At 44.1% G+C, this 19,037-nt stretch overlaps 1 protein-coding gene across 1 annotated transcript in view; it reads right to left on the bottom strand.

Moving 5' to 3' along the window:
- NOS1 (nitric oxide synthase 1) overlaps nucleotides 1–19,037 on the bottom strand; it is a 173,024-nt gene that overhangs the window by 4,259 nt on the left and 149,728 nt on the right. Inside the window, exons 20-27 of the mRNA XM_040345889.1 lie at nucleotides 17,975–18,053; nucleotides 14,691–14,884; nucleotides 10,300–10,469; nucleotides 9,881–10,091; nucleotides 7,922–8,009; nucleotides 7,590–7,711; nucleotides 7,362–7,510; nucleotides 1,441–1,635 (exon numbers count right to left, since the gene is read on the bottom strand). Coding sequence (XP_040201823.1) covers nucleotides 1,441–1,635; nucleotides 7,362–7,510; nucleotides 7,590–7,711; nucleotides 7,922–8,009; nucleotides 9,881–10,091; nucleotides 10,300–10,469; nucleotides 14,691–14,884; nucleotides 17,975–18,053 — 1,208 coding nt within the window. The remainder of the gene's footprint in view (nucleotides 1–1,440; nucleotides 1,636–7,361; nucleotides 7,511–7,589; nucleotides 7,712–7,921; nucleotides 8,010–9,880; nucleotides 10,092–10,299; nucleotides 10,470–14,690; nucleotides 14,885–17,974; nucleotides 18,054–19,037) is intronic.

The following is a 19,037-nucleotide window of genomic DNA, read 5'->3' as shown; positions in this document are numbered from 1 at the left end:
TGAGCGTAGGTTACGCTCACGTCACAAGCATTGAGCCGGCGTATGTTAGGGAGTAAATTCGACGTGATACTGAGCATGCGTGCGCATGCGCCATTCGTTCGGCACTTCATTTACATGGGGTCATGATTCATTTTAATACAACACGCCCAACTACTTGCCTACTTTGAATTATGCGGGCTTACGCCGGCCCATTTACATTACGCCGGCGCACATATGGGAGTGCTTTGTGAATACTGTACTTGCCTCTCAATGTTATGTTATGACGGCGTAGAACATATGAGATGTGCTACGTCTATCTAAAGATGCGCCGATCTCTCTGAATCTGGCCCCACAGTCTTTTGCATAGGATGCATTAAGGTGAAAAAACATGAACCTTTACAACCCCTTTAACCACTTAAGGACCCCGTCACGCTGATTTACGTTGGCAGAATGGCACGGCTGGGCACATCAACGTATATGTACGTTGCCCTTTAAGTCCAGCCGTGGGGTCGCACGCGCGCGCCGCAGGCGCGTGCACGCGACCCGGTCTGAAGCTCCGTGACCGCGGCCGCGGGACTCGCGAACCCGATCGCCGCTGGAGTCCCGCGATTGGTCCCCGGAGCTGAAGAACGGGGAGAGCTGTGTGTAAACACAGCTTCCCCGTTCTTCACTGTGGCGCCGTGATCGATCGTGTGTTCCCTTATATAGGGAATCACAATCGATGATGTCACACCTACAGCCACACCCCCCTACAGTTGTAAAAACACATGAGATCACACATAACCCCATCAGCGCCCCCTTGTGGTTAACTCCCAAACTGCAAGTGTCATTTTCACAGTAAACAATGCATTTTAAATGCATTTTTTGCTGTGAAAATGACAATGGTCCCAAAAATGTGTCAAAATTGTCCGAAGTGTCCGCCATAATGTCGCAGTCACAAAAAAAATCACTGAACGCCGCCATTAGTAGTAAAAAAATAAAATAAAAATGCAATAAAACTATCCCCTATTTTGTAAACGCTATAAATTTTGCGCAAACCAACCGATAAACGCGTATTGCGATTTTTTTTACCAAACATAGGTAGAAGAATACGTATCGGCCTAAACTGAGGAATTTTTTTTTTTTATATATATATATTTTTTGGGGGATATTTATTATAGCAAAAAGTAAAAAATATTGAATTTTTTTCAAAATTGTCACTGTATTTTTGTTTATAGCGCAAAAAATAAAAAGCGCAGAGGTGATCAAATACCACCAAAAGAAAGCTCTATTTGTGGGGAAAAAAGGACGCCAATTTTGTTTGGGAGCCACGTCGCATGACCGCGTAATTGTCAGTTAAAGCGACGCAGTGCCGAATCGCAAAAACTGTCCGGGTCCTTTTGCTGCCTAAAGGTCCGGGTCTTAAGTGGTTAATATGCCACTGATGTATTGTTTCCTATACGTCTTTGCACTTGCACTTACCCTCAGTTTGCTGATGAAGGCTCCAGCCTCTTCACCGGTCATATTGCCACGCTGCTTCACAATGTGTTGAAGACTTTTGAGAACATCACCAGCCATAGTGACATCTCCACACACATATATGTGTCCTCCCTGTTCCTTCAGTGCTTTGAACGTTACATCTGACAGCTGTTCACGTAGGACGTCCTGTACATATTTCTGTAATTCAATGCAAGATGCTGTAAGTTTACTTAACTGAAGGAATGTAAAGCAATAGTATATTTAACTTTAGGTTATTTTATTACTCCAAATCTGGCCATACACTGATAGATCTTTTTCTTTCAGCCTGCAGTTACACAGCCTGTATAGACAAATCTGCAGTGCCGGCTAGAGACTGGATGCAGCCATTGTTTACTCATCAAATTTCTCTCTGGCTCCTTTGACTTTTCAGTTGAAGGATGTTGTGCGGGAGGTATTGACAGTGCCACCCACTAAGCAAATTTTGTAAGGTTCATCACGAACCAGCTAAAAATGTACTCAGTGTTTGGCCAGTTTTATACACCATGACCTTTCATGGAACTGTTACTGAAAATTATATCTGTTAAGTGTGCTTTTCACACATGTTTAATGTTTTATTGCTTTATGATGAATATGCTGATGAATGACCAAACTGTCTCACTGGATAGTTCAGCAAATATTTTTCATGTATTACAATGGGGTACATTTATTAAAACTGGTGCACTCGGAATCTGGAGCAACTGTGTATGGTAGCCAATCAGATATCTACAAGTTGATCCAAACCATGGACACTGCAGAGCCTGTTCCAGGCCTACCTTCAGCCACGTGCAAGGTGATCTGGAGGAATGTTTCTTCAAACGGACTCACCAACAGGCAGGGCCGGTACAAGGCAGGGGCGGGCGGGGCGAGTGCCCTGGGCGCTACCATTCCGTATAGGAGGGGGGCGCAGTTCTGACAAACAGGCAGCCGCCACCCGCCAGACCAGTGTGTCTAGTACTAGTAGTAAGCGCGGGCAGCGGCTGACGAGTGCGCTCCTCACCTCCTGGCTCCCTTTCCTCTTTGTTTACTAACTCCCCCTATGGAGTCAGTTGGTCCATTCCAGCGTCGTGAGTCGTGTGACGTCACGGCCGGAGGTGGGCTGAGAGAGGGAGGACTCGGAGCAGCACTGCGCAGGGAGCTGTGTCTGCTGAGCTGGCAACTGGCAAGGACTAGTCACGAGGAGCCCGAGCGTGCCTAGGAACCTAGCAGCAGTGTGCTACGCTACAGTACTGCAAAGAAGACTTATTGACTACTAAAAAGTAAGCAGAACAGAACAGAACCTGTTAAAGCAAGTAATTAAATGACTGTATTGGGGGGGGGGGGGGGGTAAGCTGACTGAGGTGATCAGCACTTTGTGTTATTTTGAACCATGCCTTCTCTGACTAGCAAAAAAAAAATCATCAATTGCAGCCTCACTATGCCACCAAACGCAGAAATTGTACCATCACATGCAGCCACTGTGCCAACACACGCAGCCAATGTGCCATCAATTGTCGCCACTGTGCCAATCACACGCAGCCACTGTGCCCATCACACGCAGCCACTGTGCCCATCACATGCAGCCACTGTGCCCATCACACGCAGCCACTGTGCCCATCACACGCAGCCACTGTGCCAATACACCATCAATTGCTGCCAGTGTGCCCATCAATTGCAATCAACGCAGCCACTGTGCCCATCACACGCAGCCACTGTGCCCATCACACGCAGCCAGTGTGCCGATCAAACGCAGCCAGTGTGCCGATCAAATGCAGCCACTGTGCCATCAAACACAGCCGCTGAGTGGCTGTGTTTGATGGCACAGTGGCTGCGTTTGATCGGCACACTGACGGCAATTGATGGGGCAAACTGGCAACAATTGATGGTTACAGACTGTAACCATCAATTGTTGCCAGTTTGGCCCATCAATTTCCGCCAGTGTGCCCATCAATTGCCGCCAGTGTGCCCATCAATTGCCGCCAGTGTGCCCATCAATTGCCGCCAGTGTGCCCATCAATTGCAATCAACGCAGCCACTGTGCCCATCACATGCAGCCACTGTGCCCATCACACACAGCCACTGTGCCCATCAAACGCAGCCACTGTGCCATCAAACGCAGCCACTGTGCCATCAAACGCAGCCACTGTGCCATCAAACGCAGCCACTGTGCCATCAAACACAGCCACTCAGCTGTGCCATCAAACACAGCCACTGAGTGGCTGTGTTTGATGGCACAGTGGCTGCGTTTGATGGCACAGTGGCTGCGTTTTATGGGCATACTGGCAGCACACTGGCGGCAATTGATGGGGCAAACTGGCAACAATTGATGGTTACAGACTGTGTGCTGCCAGTGTGCCCATCAATTGCCGCCAGTGTGCTGCCAGTTTGCCCCATCAATTGCCACCAGTGTGATGGTGGAGGAGGCTGACTGAGGTGACCAGCACTTTGTTAATAAAAAATGGCAGATAAAAAACAAGTTTTCCATCTTCGCCCTGGGCACCAAATGGCCTTGTCCCAGCACTGCCAACAGGTACAAGGATCTGGCATGGAGGACAATCCAGGGGCGTTGCCACCTAGGACATTTATGCATGCCAAAAACCTGTGCAGGCACTGTCCTTTCTGCATCATCAAACAGGAAACTGCTTTGCATGTTTTCTGGGAGTGCCCCTTTGCACAGGATCTGTTGATGCCCTTGGAATTAGAGCTCATGGGCTTTGTACCACAGACAGCCATCACACACTTTGGTGTGCTGAATGGACTATTTAGTGGGACCTTTACTCAGGGGGACATTGATTTAGCCTGGCAGGTTTTGTGTTGCTTTAACCTTCTTAGGCCTCGTACACACGAGGGGACATGTCCGATGAAAACTGTCTGCGTTGTACACACCACCAAACCAAAATCTGCGCGGACAGGATACGCGGTGACGTGGCTGCGCCGTCGCCGCGACGATGATGCGGCGATGTGCGCAACCCTGGAAGGTCAATGCTTCCACGCATGCGTCGAATCACTTCGACGCATGCGAGGGCTTTCGGCCGAGCGGACATGTCCGGTAAGTCGTACAGACGACCGAACATGTCCGAATGCTAAGAAACATTCGTCCGCTGGAAACCTGTCCGCGGACCAGTTTCAGCAGACATGTTCGGTCGTGTGTACGAGGCCTTAGTGGTAATCCCGAGTGTGGCTCGGGGGGGGAATTTTCACTACCAAAAGCGATAACCCGAGCCACACTGGGGATCGCAACGCAGGATCCAGGCAAAGTTACTTACCTTGTCCCCTGGATCCTGCGATGTCTCCCCGCTGTGTGTGTGAGCCGTCTCCTCCTCCGCTCGATTCACAGTGCCTGAGTGCCAAGCTCTGTTCCCTGAGAGCATTGCAACGCACGGGACGGAGCACGGCACCAAATTCTAAAAATTAAAAACACACCCTACATACAGAACACTGTAATCTTACAGATTACAGTACTGTAAAAAATAATTACAGGTCCCTTTTGTCCCTAGTGGTCTGTCCAGTGTCCTGCATGCACTTTTATATTATAAATACTGTTTTTTCTGCCTAGAAACTGGAGATTGTCCATAGCAACCAAAAAGTGTCCCTTTACGTCAAAAGTGCTAGAAAACAGTGATAATAAATTAGAATCACTTGCAGAATTGAGCGATAGCGATTTGTGGGGAAATTCGTCATCAAACACTGAAAGTAATGACAGCGACAATTCTGCAACTGAGCAAATTTCAGTGTTTTTGATTTGATTACATTATTGAATAATTGTTATTATTATTATATTTTTATTTGTTATAATTATTTATAGTTATTTATTATATTATATGATTTCATGTTTCAAACGTTATCATACCCGTAATGCCTTCTAGACTCTTGTTTGGACAGATTTAAGTGAGTTATTCCTAAGAATTACAGGCCTATAATATAAAACGCCAAATTTACATGCAAAACATTGTACTGCTTTGAGCATCAAAAATCTGACATAATCATACCACCAGGGAGGTTAAGGATGCTTTGTGGTGCTCCAGAAAGCACCTCATCCACCAGCAGGAGAGGATGTCTGTTGAGGATTGTCGCTGATCCACAGTCTGCTCAGAAACTATACCCTGATGGATTTCAAGGAGGAAGAGGACATCTGAAGATGTTCCCTTCCTCCACTCTCCCGTGTGTGTCTTTGTGCTTTTAATTAAGCTTTGGGCCTGTGAACTCTTTTTCCCTCCCCTATCCCTCTTCGCTATCTCCCATCACACCTGTTGGTTATTGAATTGTAATAAATATGTTTGAAACATTGAATGCATTGTTTTCAGTCACAATGCCACGTAGGACATGCTGGACAAGGGTCTAACTGCATGTCAAACCTTCAGTAATGTGTTTTAGTAATGCTTTCGGGGTAAACGGCATCATGCAGAATGTGGTGTTTCAGGGAACTTCACTCTACACAACATGTTAGGCATTATACCGCAGGGTAAATTTATTTATTGTAGGATTGGAACTGCATTGTAATCTGTTGTATTTATGTGCTGTGTCGCAGTACAGGGTGGAATGTACCCCAATTAAGTATTTTTTTTATATAAGGTATATATGATATATTATAATTTATCATCAGCTAACATCAGCTTGTTCAATTTTGCTTTGGCAATAAAAGCTGGAAGCTGATTGGTTTCTATGCAGAAGTAAATAAACTCCAATGTCTACCCATTTTTGGCTTCCATAGGTTTAGCATACATTGATGGGGTTGGTTTACTAAAGTAGAAAATGTTCACAAAGTGAATGCTTACTTAGTAAATAACAGGCACGCTGTATTCATTTCAATTAGACCAATCCTGTGCTAGAAAAAAAAATACTGTTTTTTTTCCTTTGCATATAATTGGGTATTGAAAATGAACAAAGGTAAACCTAGTTTAGTTACATTCACTTTGAAATGTGAACATACATTTTGCAAAATGAACATTGACTTTGGTAAATGAACAGCTTCTACGTCAGGGCTCTCCAAACTTTAAGGGCCAATGTACTGTCCAAGGATTAGGGGGGCCAGACTGTGGCCAGTGGCAGTAGAAAATTCCTGGCATCAGTGCCCCATCATTGATTTCAATAGGAGCCCCATTGTTGATATTATTGAGAAAAATATTGCCTCAATGATGGTGTCAGTAGGGGGAATGGTGCTCTATCATCGGTGTTAGTAGGAGGAATAGTGCCCCAAGGGGCAGATAAAGGCAAGCAAAGGGCCACAAACCCGGCTCCAGAGCCACAGTTTGGAGACCAATGTCTTTAGTAAACCCACCCCACTGTTCCTAATTATGAACTCCTGAACTGCTAAAAACTCTATTAGCTCTGTATAAAGCTAACATTTTGTCAGTGAGTAAGGGCCCATTCACACAGAGGCAACACGACTTCTAGCACGACTTTGGGAGGCAACTTGGACACGACTCGAGTATGAATCATCAGGCAACTTACAAGGCAACTTCAAGTTGCCTCCAGGACAGTACAAGGCAACTTCAAGTCGCCTCCAGGACAGGAGGCTTTCCAGTGGCCAATCAAACAACAATCAGCTGTGGGAGGGAGGGGTTTGCCTGAGAAATGTATGTTATCTTCCTGTATTGTTGCTTTAGTTAAGACAGTGATCTGACTTCTAAAGCGACTTCCATTAAAATCAATGGGTACAAGTTGCCTACAAGTCGCCTCAGAAGTCGGATTGAAGTAGTACAGGAACCTTTTCTGAAGTCGGAGCGACTTCAGTAGTGTACACTAAGACGGCTCCCATTCACTTCCATTTATTTTCTCGACTGCGCAACTTGGGGCGACTTGAAGTCGGATCCCAGGTCGCCCCAGTGTGAACCGGCTCTAAATGTGCTCCACCAAACACACACACACTTTACCTCTGTTAAAGGTATGGTGAGTGCTGTAAAACATACCTTTGGTTTGTTTGGTTCCCGGGAATAAGCTGTATACAATTCTTTAAAAACCCCTTTGTTTTTGGCAAGCATAGCCTCATCTTTGTAGATGTGATCAATTTTTGATTCCCGGCACCCAAAGACAAGTATCATTGGACACGGTTTCATTCCTAAAGGAAAAAAACAATAAATCAAGCTGTAGCAATGTATATATGTATGTAAATAGGTCATATCGTTTCAAAAACTCACCTTTATGCTGTATATCGTAGAGACGTTGTTGCCAGAAGCTCCTGAAAGGAGCTATGCCAGTGCCTGGACCAATGAGGATGCATGGCACATGGGGATCCTGTGGCATTTGGAAACTTGGAGCTCTAAGCAGAGAAATAATAGTGAGACAGGCTACTTTATTACTTAAGTATGGAATACCTTCAATAGGGTGATCTATTGTGTTTATGTGTCGGTATTATGAAATGGATTGTATATAAACATGTCATTGAGCTTAAAAGTTAGGAACAAACTTCATGTAAGAGCTTTTTAACAACTTTTTGTCAGACAACTAATCCAGTTATTTTATACCTTACCCTCTTACAAAGCATGGAACCATTTCATCTGGTTGTATTCTGTTTAGCCAAGAGGAGCTGACACCGTGATGTATGGGACCATCGCCATCTGAAAAATTATAATGCATTAAATGCACAACAGTAGTGTCACGTTACAATAAATTTATACAAATAAACTGGCGAGGCTATGGTACTCTGTAACAACCATGTCACTCTAGCAGTCCTGCCGATGGTGGCAACTCAGCACCAGCAGTATCACTGAGAAAGCAAAGAGAGCATTTACTTGCCTCTATAGAGATTTTCCTTTACTTGCTGATTCCATTGTTGCTCCCTCATCAGCAGCATTTCAGCTGGCAAGGAAGCAATGCTATAGGAGCAGGTGAGTACTCTTTAGGGATCCTGTTGCTGACGTGTTGCCATCAGCAATAGGATCGTTAATGTGACAAAGACCTACTTTTATCACAAAATGGCATATAAATTCCTAAAGCTTACAAAAAAACAAATGAAACACGTGGCAGATCTACCTTAGTAAGCTCTAACGAGCAGAGCCCTCTGATCCCTCCTGTATTGAATTGTATTATAACTGTACAGTTTGCCCCCATGTTGTAAAGCGCTGCGCAAACTGTTGGCCCTATATAAACCCTATATAATAATAATAATAATAATAATAATAGTAAGCAACTTTCTTTTCCCTTGACTCTCTGGTTGTGTTTCCTGTCTTCTCAGTAAACCAAATGGGCTTTGCTTACACAATGTGACTTTAAATGGACCACAAACAGTATTTATATAAAAAGTTCCAAATTTTTGGACATAAATACCAATCAACAACATCAAAGTGGAAAAAAAATTAAAAACATATGTTGGGAGCAGAAATGGAAATGGAAACATATGTTGGGAGCTGAAAAGAAAGCCCAAAACTGTCAGACAGAGAGAGCATTTTGAAAAAACAAAATGCAGATCTTCTTCAGGCACAGAGGGCTTGAAAGTTCAAAATCTGTAGCTTAAATTCCAAGTGTTAGTGCACCACCCAGACAAAGAGAGATCATAACTCAATGATGGAAATATAGATTTGTCCGTTAAAACCACGCAAAGGCATCAGACCAGGAAGTTAGCAACAACCAGTGATCCACATAGGACAGAATAGTCCCACTGAGGAAAGGCCGGTAGCCTAGATATATGACTGTGGTATATATTCAAAGAAACACTAGAGGAGATATAAAGTATTTATCCACCAAAAGCAAGTCAGTATAGAGTGGAATCTGTGTCTTGGATATGGGCATCCTATCTATCGCAGGCCATAAACTAGTGCAGGGATCTGCCAGGTCAAACAGAGGTCTGTTCCACCCGGCAGGCACCAACAGCCACACTGTCCCATCTTACATATAAGATCAATATGGCTTCTCCAGACGTTTAGTAGATCCTTGCACTAGTTCATGGCCACTCTCTGTTCATTGCTCTGCCAAAATATGGATGGCATCGCTGATGTATGAGCATGCATAATGATACACATCCATACCAAAAAAGATAATCCAGTGTTTAGATTATGTCCATACATCTGACCACCATTCTATGTTGTGGACTACGTTTCACTAGTGATACCTGTCATAGCTATGCACTGCTACAGTAGAACACTATGAGGTGGTTGGTCAACAATATTTTTTCAACATGGTGGAAAATTACATGCAGCTTATGGTAATACTGTACATTGGTGTTGATTTACTAAAACTGGAGCAAAATCTGATGCAGCTGTACATGGTAGCCAATCAGATTCTAACTTCAGCTTGTTCAAATAAGGTTTGACGAAAAGTCTAGCTTCAGCAACTATACTTTTGCCCCCACCCTTCCTCTCTTCTACCTCTTCAGTTTTAGTAAATCAACCCCATTTTTCCAAACAATGGTAAGAATTTTGTGGATGGGAATATCACTGGGAAGATATGCTATTTTATGAAAAAAAGTTATTTTACACGTTTTTAAAATTACCTCTTGTACGATAGGACACAACCGCAACAGTAAGGTGAACCTCATCAGGATGCAAATCAGGAGAGGAGCTGATGGAGTAGTAACGAGGTTGTAGCAGGGGTAGCTGTGTAAGCAGCAGAGATGATGGCATCTGAACTGAGGGAAACTCCTCTAGCACCTCAACAATAGTAGGGTTCTTGTACCACTTCCACTGCTCGTATTCTTGTAAGCCCTGAGTAGCAAGGTCAGCGTTATTGGAAGCACTTTCAACAGGGATAGATAGACATTACTACCCTACTTTTGTTATCCTTTTTGTTTAAACATTTGCATTTGTTTTGCTGCAAATTATACTCTTCCATAATTATTATTTATTTTATATTTTGCTTTTATGGGCAGATGTCACAAAGAATGCTATTTCTAAAAATTGATCATGACAATACCTTGCTTAAAATATCCAGACTTTTTTTCTCTTTTTCATTGGTGGCAAGACATGCAATTTGCTGCATCAGAAGTGGTGTGGGTGGAGTTGTGATATCCAAGAAATACTTGAGGGCCTGGAAGATGGTGCATGGAGGGATCCTCTCTTCTTCAGTCCAGTTACTGATTACACCTGTATCATCATACCACACAGCTTTAGAATTTGGACACCTGTATGCTAGTTTTCATTGTCAGCAGCCTGGTTTCAGATACACAACTTTTGTGCAGTAAACACGTGTACAGTATATGCAGCTGAGAGATAACTATTCTGCAATATTCATAAGTCAAAAACTCAAACTCTAAAAGTCAAATGTATATATTGCATTATATAGGCTGTGCTGTTTTTTATATATCTACTGATAAAAAGCAGACTGAACAAAGTAAAGCAATAATTAGTGATCAAGGCCCAGATTCTCAAAGGACTTACGACGGCGTAGTGCCATGTACGCCGTCGTAAGTCCGAATGAGAGCCGTCGTATCTATGCGGCTGATTCTTAGAATCAGTTACGCATAAATTTGGCTAAGATACGAGCGGCGTAAGTCTCTTACACCGTCGTATCTTAGGGTGCATATTAACGCTGGCCGCTAGGTGACGCTTCCGTAGATTTCCGCATTGAATATGCGAATGAGCTAGATACGCCGATTCACAAACGTACGCGCGCCCGGCGTAGCAAGATACGTCGTTTACGTAAGACATACGCCAGCGTAAAGTTACCCCTCATAAAGCAGGGGTAAGTCATGTTAGGTATGGACGTCGGAAACGTCGGAACAGCGTCGTGTTTTACGTTGTTTGCGTAAGTCGTCCGTGAATGGGGCTGGACGTAAGTTACGTTCACGTCGACTAGGCATTGAGCGGGCGTAATTTAATTTGAAAATTCGACGTGATACTGAGCATGCGCGCGCATGCGCCGTTTGAAAAAAGCGTCATTTACGTGGGGTCATGATTAGTTTACATAAAACACGCCCCCCTGTTCCTCATTTGATTTAGGCGCGCTTAGGCCGGCACATTTACGCTACGCCGCCATAACTTTAGACGCAAGTGCTTTGTGAATACAGCACTTGCCTCTCTAAGTTGCGGCGGCGTAGCGTAACTACGATACGCTACGCCCGCCTACATTTACGCCGCTGACTGTGAATATGGCCCTATATTTTTATTTTTAGTAGTCATGGGCTTTAACTTAGTCAGTGTTTTTTTTATTTTTTTATTTTAAAATCAGAATAACATAAAATCAAATCAGGTTTGCATGATATAATATCTGCCATTCTCTGGTATATAACTGAACGTACTGGGGCCAGATTTACCATTAGGTACAGGCAGCGTGCATGTTCCTATAGACAGCAGAGAAAGGGAGGTATCCTTTTCCTGTATAATCATTGGCCATGTATTTTATTCCAACTGTAGGGATAATAATCTTTTGTAAGGTTGTTTATGCATTGGGGTTGTTTTACTAAAGAGAAATAGGCTGTTTAGAAGGAAAGTGTATTGTATTTTGCATTGGAATTTTCCCCAGAGCTTAGTGAATGTGGAAAAACGTTGCAAAGGATACTCGATCATGTGCAATGAAAATAGAAAACCGCACATGATTAGTGATGGAAGTCAGCAAAGTTTCAACTCATTCACTAAGCTCTAGGGTAAATTCTCATGCAAAGTGAAACTTCCCTTGCAAAATAAACAGCCTATTTGCCTTGAGTTAATCAACCCCAGTATTTCGGTATCGTAACCCAGATTTGGTCTCTTTTTACAATCCCAACACCCAAATACAAGCAAAGTAACTTTGTATATGCAATACAGTATGTTGATAACTATAAAGACCTGCACATTAGGGAGATAAAATAATCTCTCAACAAACAAAATGGCCCAGTATAGGAAGGCAAATTCTACAGGTCAAGATTTATCAGTCTTCCTATAGCTTAAACAAAATAGATATTCCTTCAAGGATAGTGGGGTGCACATTTTGGGCAGAGCCTGGACAACTGATTTACAAACTGATATTACTAAATATATGAAAGTAAATGCTGGGATATCTTCTGACACTACTTGGCACTGAAGAAGTGGCTTGGTGAAACTATGAAACATCTTCCACTTTACTGAATAAGTCTAACTAAAGGCAATTTTTTGTTTTTGTTTTGGATAGAGTGGAATAGGGTTTAGAGCACCTGTTAGTTTCTATTGTTGTCTCGGGCCGTTAGGGAGATTCAACCTCTCTATTTGTCCTGTTTACCATTCTTATCGAAAGTAAAAGACAACCAGAAATTTGGGGTTTACTTCAAAACACTAATATAGAGAAAACTTTCCAATGGGGACATTAGTCCTAGTTGACACACCGGAATTCCCGCACTTTGCACTTTTAGCGCACTTTGGAGGGATTTCCTCTTACTTCCTGTTTTGGCTCTAGGACAGGAAGTGAAGGGAAATATCCCCAATAGGACACAGGTGGCAAAAAAACCCTGAGGCCCCGTACACACGGCCGAGGAACTCGACGTGCCAAACACATCGAGTTCCTCGGCGTGTTCAGTCCTGGAGCCGGCGGGCCAAGTTCTCCCATAGAACAACGAGGAAATAGAGAACATGTTCTCTATTTCCTCGCCGAGGTCCTCGTCGGCTTCCTCGGCCGAAAGTGTACACACGGCCGGGTTTCTCGGCAGAATTCAGCTCTGAATCGAGTTTCTGGCTGAATTCTGCCGAGAAACTCGGTCGTGTGTACGGGGCCTCATGGGGTTGGATTGTTTATCCAAAAGGAAAACACGTTTTGCCTTTAGTTACACTTTAAATGTGACTAACTACTACTAGCTTTACCATGACCTGGATAGGTAAGAACCTGTTTTAAAGTCATCTTCACTGAGGGGCGTTACTTAGGACCTCAAAATTGTGTTAGTTCAAGCTCCAATGAATAAAAAACAGCTCTGCAAGGCACTAAATGCACAGTAATGCAAGAATCCTTAACACATGTATAGCTTCCTGCAGTTTTAAGCTTGACCATCAGAAAATGGTTTAAACAAAATCTGAGATAGTACAGGCTACTACTGCAGTGCAATGCTTTTTTGAAGAATTGTACAAACTGCAGGGTAATGCCTTGTACACACGATCGGAATTTCCGATGGAAAAAGTCAGATGGAATTTTTTCATTGGATATTCTGACCGTGTGTGTGTCCCATCTGAGTTTTTCCATCGAAAATTCAGACGAACTTAGAAAGAGAACATGTTCTCCTTTTTTTTTTTCGATGAAAAAGTTTGTCAGTTTATCTGTATGGAACTCCGACGAAAAAAAAAACATGCATGCTCAGAATCAAGTCGACGCATGCTCGGAAGCATTGAAGTTAATTTTTCTCAGCTCGTCGTAGTGTTGTACGTCACCGCATTTTGGACGGATGGAATTTGGTGTGACAGTGTGTATACAAGATAGCTTGAACAGAATTCCATCAGAAAAATATGTCTGAGTTAATCCTGATAGAAATTATGATCGTGTGTAAGGGGCATAACAGTTCTAACATGCACAGGCCAATGAGCACTGAAGAAAAAAAAGTTTATTAAGAAGTAACCTTAAGCCTCGTACACACGACCGAGGAACTGGACGGGCGAAACACATCGTTTTCCTCGTCGAGTTCCTTGTTAGGCTGTCGAGGAACTCGACAAGGCAAGTTTCTCCATTCCCGTCGAGGAAAAAGAAGACATGCTCTCTTTTTGGCTCGATGGGATCCTCAACAGTTTCCTCGTCAAAAAATGTACACACGACCGGTTTCCTCGGCAAAAAAAAAAATCCCAGCAAGTTTCTTGCTGGTTTTTGCCAAGAAACTGTGTGTACGAGGCCTGATAGGCAAGGAAACAAGATGTATAGAGAAATATCAAAGTCGGGATAGAACAGTGGATGAGAAAATCTGAGTAAAATAGATAATAGCCCAGGGTACATAAAAAAAAAAGGATATAGATATAAGAGGTGAATGAGATGGAAGGATTAAGGGGGTATTAATTGGAACGGGAAGGGGGATGAGGGGGAGGGGGTAAAGTGAAGATGTATGCAATGTAATGAGAAATGTAAGATTATTGGAAATATGCTGCTGTAATACTTTTATATGGCTGTTTTTATAACTGAGTAGAAAATGAATAAAGAATATGTAAATCAAAAAAAGAAGAAGAAAAAAGTTAAGGCAACCCATGGGTAAATCCACTTCATTTTGACTTACAAACTCATAAAAATGTAATATAAAGTATGACAACATTTGTATAAGGTATTCTGAAAACTGCACCAAAAACTAATGCAGATTCATGCATGAAGAAAGAATAAAGGCTCCTAAATACTGTTATTAACACAACCATCTAATGTAAATGTATACATTTAAGTTAAACATAACAAACCTAATGCAGTATTTCTCTCCTCCAAAATCTCTACTCTAACAAGCTGGTTGACGGGTGGAGCATCTTCCAGTCTTTCAATCACGGAATTAACAAGATCATCATGGTTGCCGGGAAAAACCCCTAAGTGGTCTCCTGGTTTATATCTCAGCTCTTGGTGTCCATTGGTGTGGAGCCGAAGGGCTATAGTTAATCGGCTGTAAAAAAACAACAAAAAAATAAACATTATCATTAGTGGCATGCCGATCAGAAATTGGCTAGCAGGATTCCTTGTAGAATGTTATTGTATCCATCTATTACTGCCCATAACATCTACTCATACGCCCAGTCAATCTAGTAAAAAAAGTTGAATCAAGCATTATTAAAGCATATCTAAAGGCAAAAGACATTTTTTTTTTATTTCTGGAGTAGGGAAGGGTCAAAACCCATCAGAATTTTTCACCATCTGTGTCCCATCGATTTAATTTCCCTTCACTTCCTGTGCTATAGACACATATGGAATAAGAGGAAATCTTGCAAAAATTAGGGTAAAAAACGTTCTCTCAATTGCAGTTCCTTTCACAACAACACATTTAGAATCTTCCCTCATTTTCAGTTTCAGGACAAATATAAAGTTTATCCCTTTCCAGGGCAGACTCTGACAGCTAAAATGCACCTGCGAGGGTTGATAACACTTCCACTTTTATCCAAAACAATATAAACAGGTTTAGATGTACTTTAAGAACTTGTCAGCTGCTTTATTAAATTAGGTTCAAATTCTCCTGCACTTGAAGAGGTATTATACTCACCTCTCCAGAAACAGGTTTCTCTTTGGTCAATTCCAATGCTGCAACTTTCATTAGTCTCTTCGGTATTTGAAAAGAAGTGCCGAATGCCCGTGTCAGCCCCTCTGTACTGCTTCATTCTAAAAATATATTACTGCTGTGACCTGCAGTAATGTATGGGTTAGAGCAGTGTTCCCCAACCCCCGGTCCGCGGCCCACTACCGGTCCACGGCACTTCTGCAGCCGGGCCGCGAGCAGGCGGCATGAGAGAGCCCCACATGCGGACCGCGGCACTCTGCCATTCGACCGCAAGGAGACTTTTCTTCCTCCTGCGTCGCTCATAGAGCCGACAGCGGAAGGCGGAACAATTCTGGGTGGAGGGCGGATCTGCCCGAGGTTATCAAACAGGCGATTGGCTGCTAGGACTGTCCTTCATCCTAGCAGCCAATCACCTGTTTGTTACCTCGGCCCTCCATTCAGAACTGTCCCGCCTCCCTCCCTGCAACTTTTCTCCTCATGCTGTGCCTCTCTCCGATCTGTCCCTAAGTGTGGGGGATGGAACCGAGGACTGTAATGTGTGGGGGACGGAACCGAGGACTGTAATGTGTGGGGGACTGAACCGAGGACTGTAATGTGTGGGGGACGGAACCAAGGACTGTAATGTGTGGGGGACTGAACCGAGGACTGTAATGTGTGGGGGACGGAACCAAGGACTTTAATGTGTGGGGGACGGAACCGAGGACTGTAATGTGTGGGGGACGGAAACCAAGGACTTTAATGTGTGGGGGACGGAACCGAGGACTGTAATGTGTGGGGGACGGAACCGAGGACTGTAATGTGTGGGGGGGAAGGCTGAGGACTGTTATGTGTGGGGGGGAAGGCTGAGGACTGTAATGTGTGGGGGGGAAGGCTGAGGACTGTAACGTGTGGGGAGGGGGAAAGGCTGAGGACTGTAATGTGTGGGGAGGGGAAGGCTGAGGACTGTAATGTGTGGGGGGGGGGAAGGCTGAGGACTGTAATGTGTGGGGGGGGAAGGCTGAGGACTGTAATGTGTGGGGGGGCGAAGGCTGAGGACTGTAATGTGTGGGGGGGGAAGGCTGAGGACTGTAATGTGTGGGGGGGGGGAAGGCTGAGGACTGTAATGTGTGGGGGGGGAAGGCTGAGGACTGTAATGTGTGTGGGGGGGAAAGGCTGAGTACTGTAATGTGTGGGGGGGGGAAGGCTGAGGACTGTAATGTGTGGGGGGTGGGGAAGGCTGAGGACTGTAATGTGTGGGGGGGGAAGGCTGAGGACTGTAATGTGTGGGGAGGGAAGGCTGAGGACTGTAATGTGTGGGGGGGGGGAGGCTGAGGACTGTAATGTGTGGGGGGGGGAGGCTGAGGACTGTAATGTGTGGGGGGGGAAGGCTGAGGACTGTAATGTGTGGGGGGGACTGAGGACTGTAATGTGTGGGGGGGACTGAGGACTGTAATGTGGGGTTATGATATAAATTTGGGCAGATGACAGTACTGTTAATGGGGGAACCCAGAGTATGACAACACTACCAGTGACAGGGTGAGTGTGAGCAGGGCCTAGTGGGGGCACTAGCTTCATCTGTTGGGGCCTTACCACATCTGGTGGCAGGCAGCGTGGCAAGTGACAATCCACATTTGGTGGCAGGCAGCATGGCAAGTGACAATCCGCATCTGGTGGCAGGCAGCATGGCAAGTGACACACTCAAAGCTCCCACTGATTCTGCATTATGGCGGGTTTAACTTTATTTTTTACTACAATGTAATAAATAGAAATAATGCGCTGACAAATTGCCCGCAAAAAAACGCTTACCCCCCGCATGCCATCCCCAACCTCCCCCCAACCGGGCCTTGGAAAATTTTCTTCCATGCAGCCGGTCCCCGGTGCCAAAAAGGTTGGGGACCACTGGGTTAGAGGATGGAACCACGGCACAGGGGTCATGGGCATCTGAAACTCATGGAACTGGTAAATGCTGAAGAGATTGACAAAGGCTGCAATGCTGGAACGGTAGAAAGGTAGGAGACTCAGGCCACCAGAAAGGTCTTAGGTCTTGGGTTTTTCAGTCATGAACAACTTTTTAGTCTTTAGTTTTATGAACTACTTTAATTTTTCCTTGGAAGCATAGTTACTAGCAATTTACCAGCAATAGTAGAAGTGCAAGGGTCACAGCTGTAAATACTCTTGTATTCTTATGAGAATCAGAAGGCCCTGAGCAGCTTTCTCTTGGCATCCGATCAATTTCACTGCCTGAAGGCCTCATATTCTGAAACTTTAAGGTCAACAGTGTTTTTGCTCTGTGCACATTGAAACCACAGCATCATTTCTAAAATGTGCATCATCTCTATATACAGAGTGGCCTCAACATGTAACGCAGACCAGTCTACAATTGTACAAGTGTACATTGTCCAGACATACTCTACCTGTTGAAGTCCTTCTGGGTCATTCACAAAAAGTAAAAAATCGTTAAAAATAAACAAGCAATAAAAGTAAGGGTCTGCAGAAAGAGTGTACCTGGATTTTGCACTTTGAAGGTTCTGTCGACATATCAGCCGGGCTCCATACACTTTCTTTCTGTGAACACTGTAAAGAGCTATCAAAAGAAAAACATTTCAGTCTTAGAAAAATGAGGGGGTAAGGTCTCGTTCACACAGGGCAATTACATGCGTGCCCCATGCAGGGCCCTGTTTTACCGACACAGGGATAAAGTCCTATTGTTGTCTATTGGGAAGCAGTATCTGCACAGACACAGCCGCTGCTACCAATATGACATCCAAGAGGATGCATGGCCCAAAAGCAACCACATAGATGTCATATTGGGAGCAGCGGTTGCATCCCAATAAACAACAATGCATGGGGATGCTCACAACATGCAACACCCCTGCTGATAAAATATGGCCCTGTACGGGGCACGGATGAAGCCACCGGACTGAGGCCTAATTATGATTACAGATGGCTGACACTTCCCGCCCCCCCCCCCCATGTGAATGAGTATTGTGTACCCCTACCCATTCAACAAAAAGAAATAAAAACAAGAGACAAGTTTTTGACAAATTCTCTCTTTAAAATAAATAGTGTCATTCGTAAATCCATTGTCAATCGTGCTGCCCCCCGACCTGAAAAGTAAAAAAGAAAAACAAAAAAGCTCCTCCTCCTGGAATGACCTCCCGCCAAATGCCTCCTCTGTGCTTTGACAGTTCTTATGAAGGTAAGGGGTCGTGGCCAACTGGTAACGTCACCTAGTGGCCCTGCTCCCTTGTGACATCACAGGCCCAGCATGCACCAGTTTGTGAAGTCAGAATGGTTCGGGCCACCGGGTGATGTAACCAGGTGGCCACACCCTTACCTATATTAGAAATGTCAAAGCGCAGAGGAGGCATTCAGCAGCAGGCCATGCCAGAAGGCAGAGTTTTCTTTTTCCTTTTCCGGTCGGTGTGTGGCGTGATTGAAGATGGATATACATCAAGGGACACTATTTTTATTTATTTTTAATAAACGATTTGTCAAAAACTTGTCTCTTGTTTTTATTACCTTTTGTACACTTTTTTAGTGAATAGGTAGGGGTACTATGTGCCTG

The sequence above is a fragment of the Rana temporaria genome, chromosome 1 (assembly GCF_905171775.1).
Source record: "Rana temporaria chromosome 1, aRanTem1.1, whole genome shotgun sequence".
Taxonomy (NCBI): domain Eukaryota; kingdom Metazoa; phylum Chordata; class Amphibia; order Anura; family Ranidae; genus Rana; species Rana temporaria.
The sequence above is the reverse complement of the archived record's forward strand: the minus strand, read 5'-3'. Positions and strand labels throughout refer to the sequence as shown.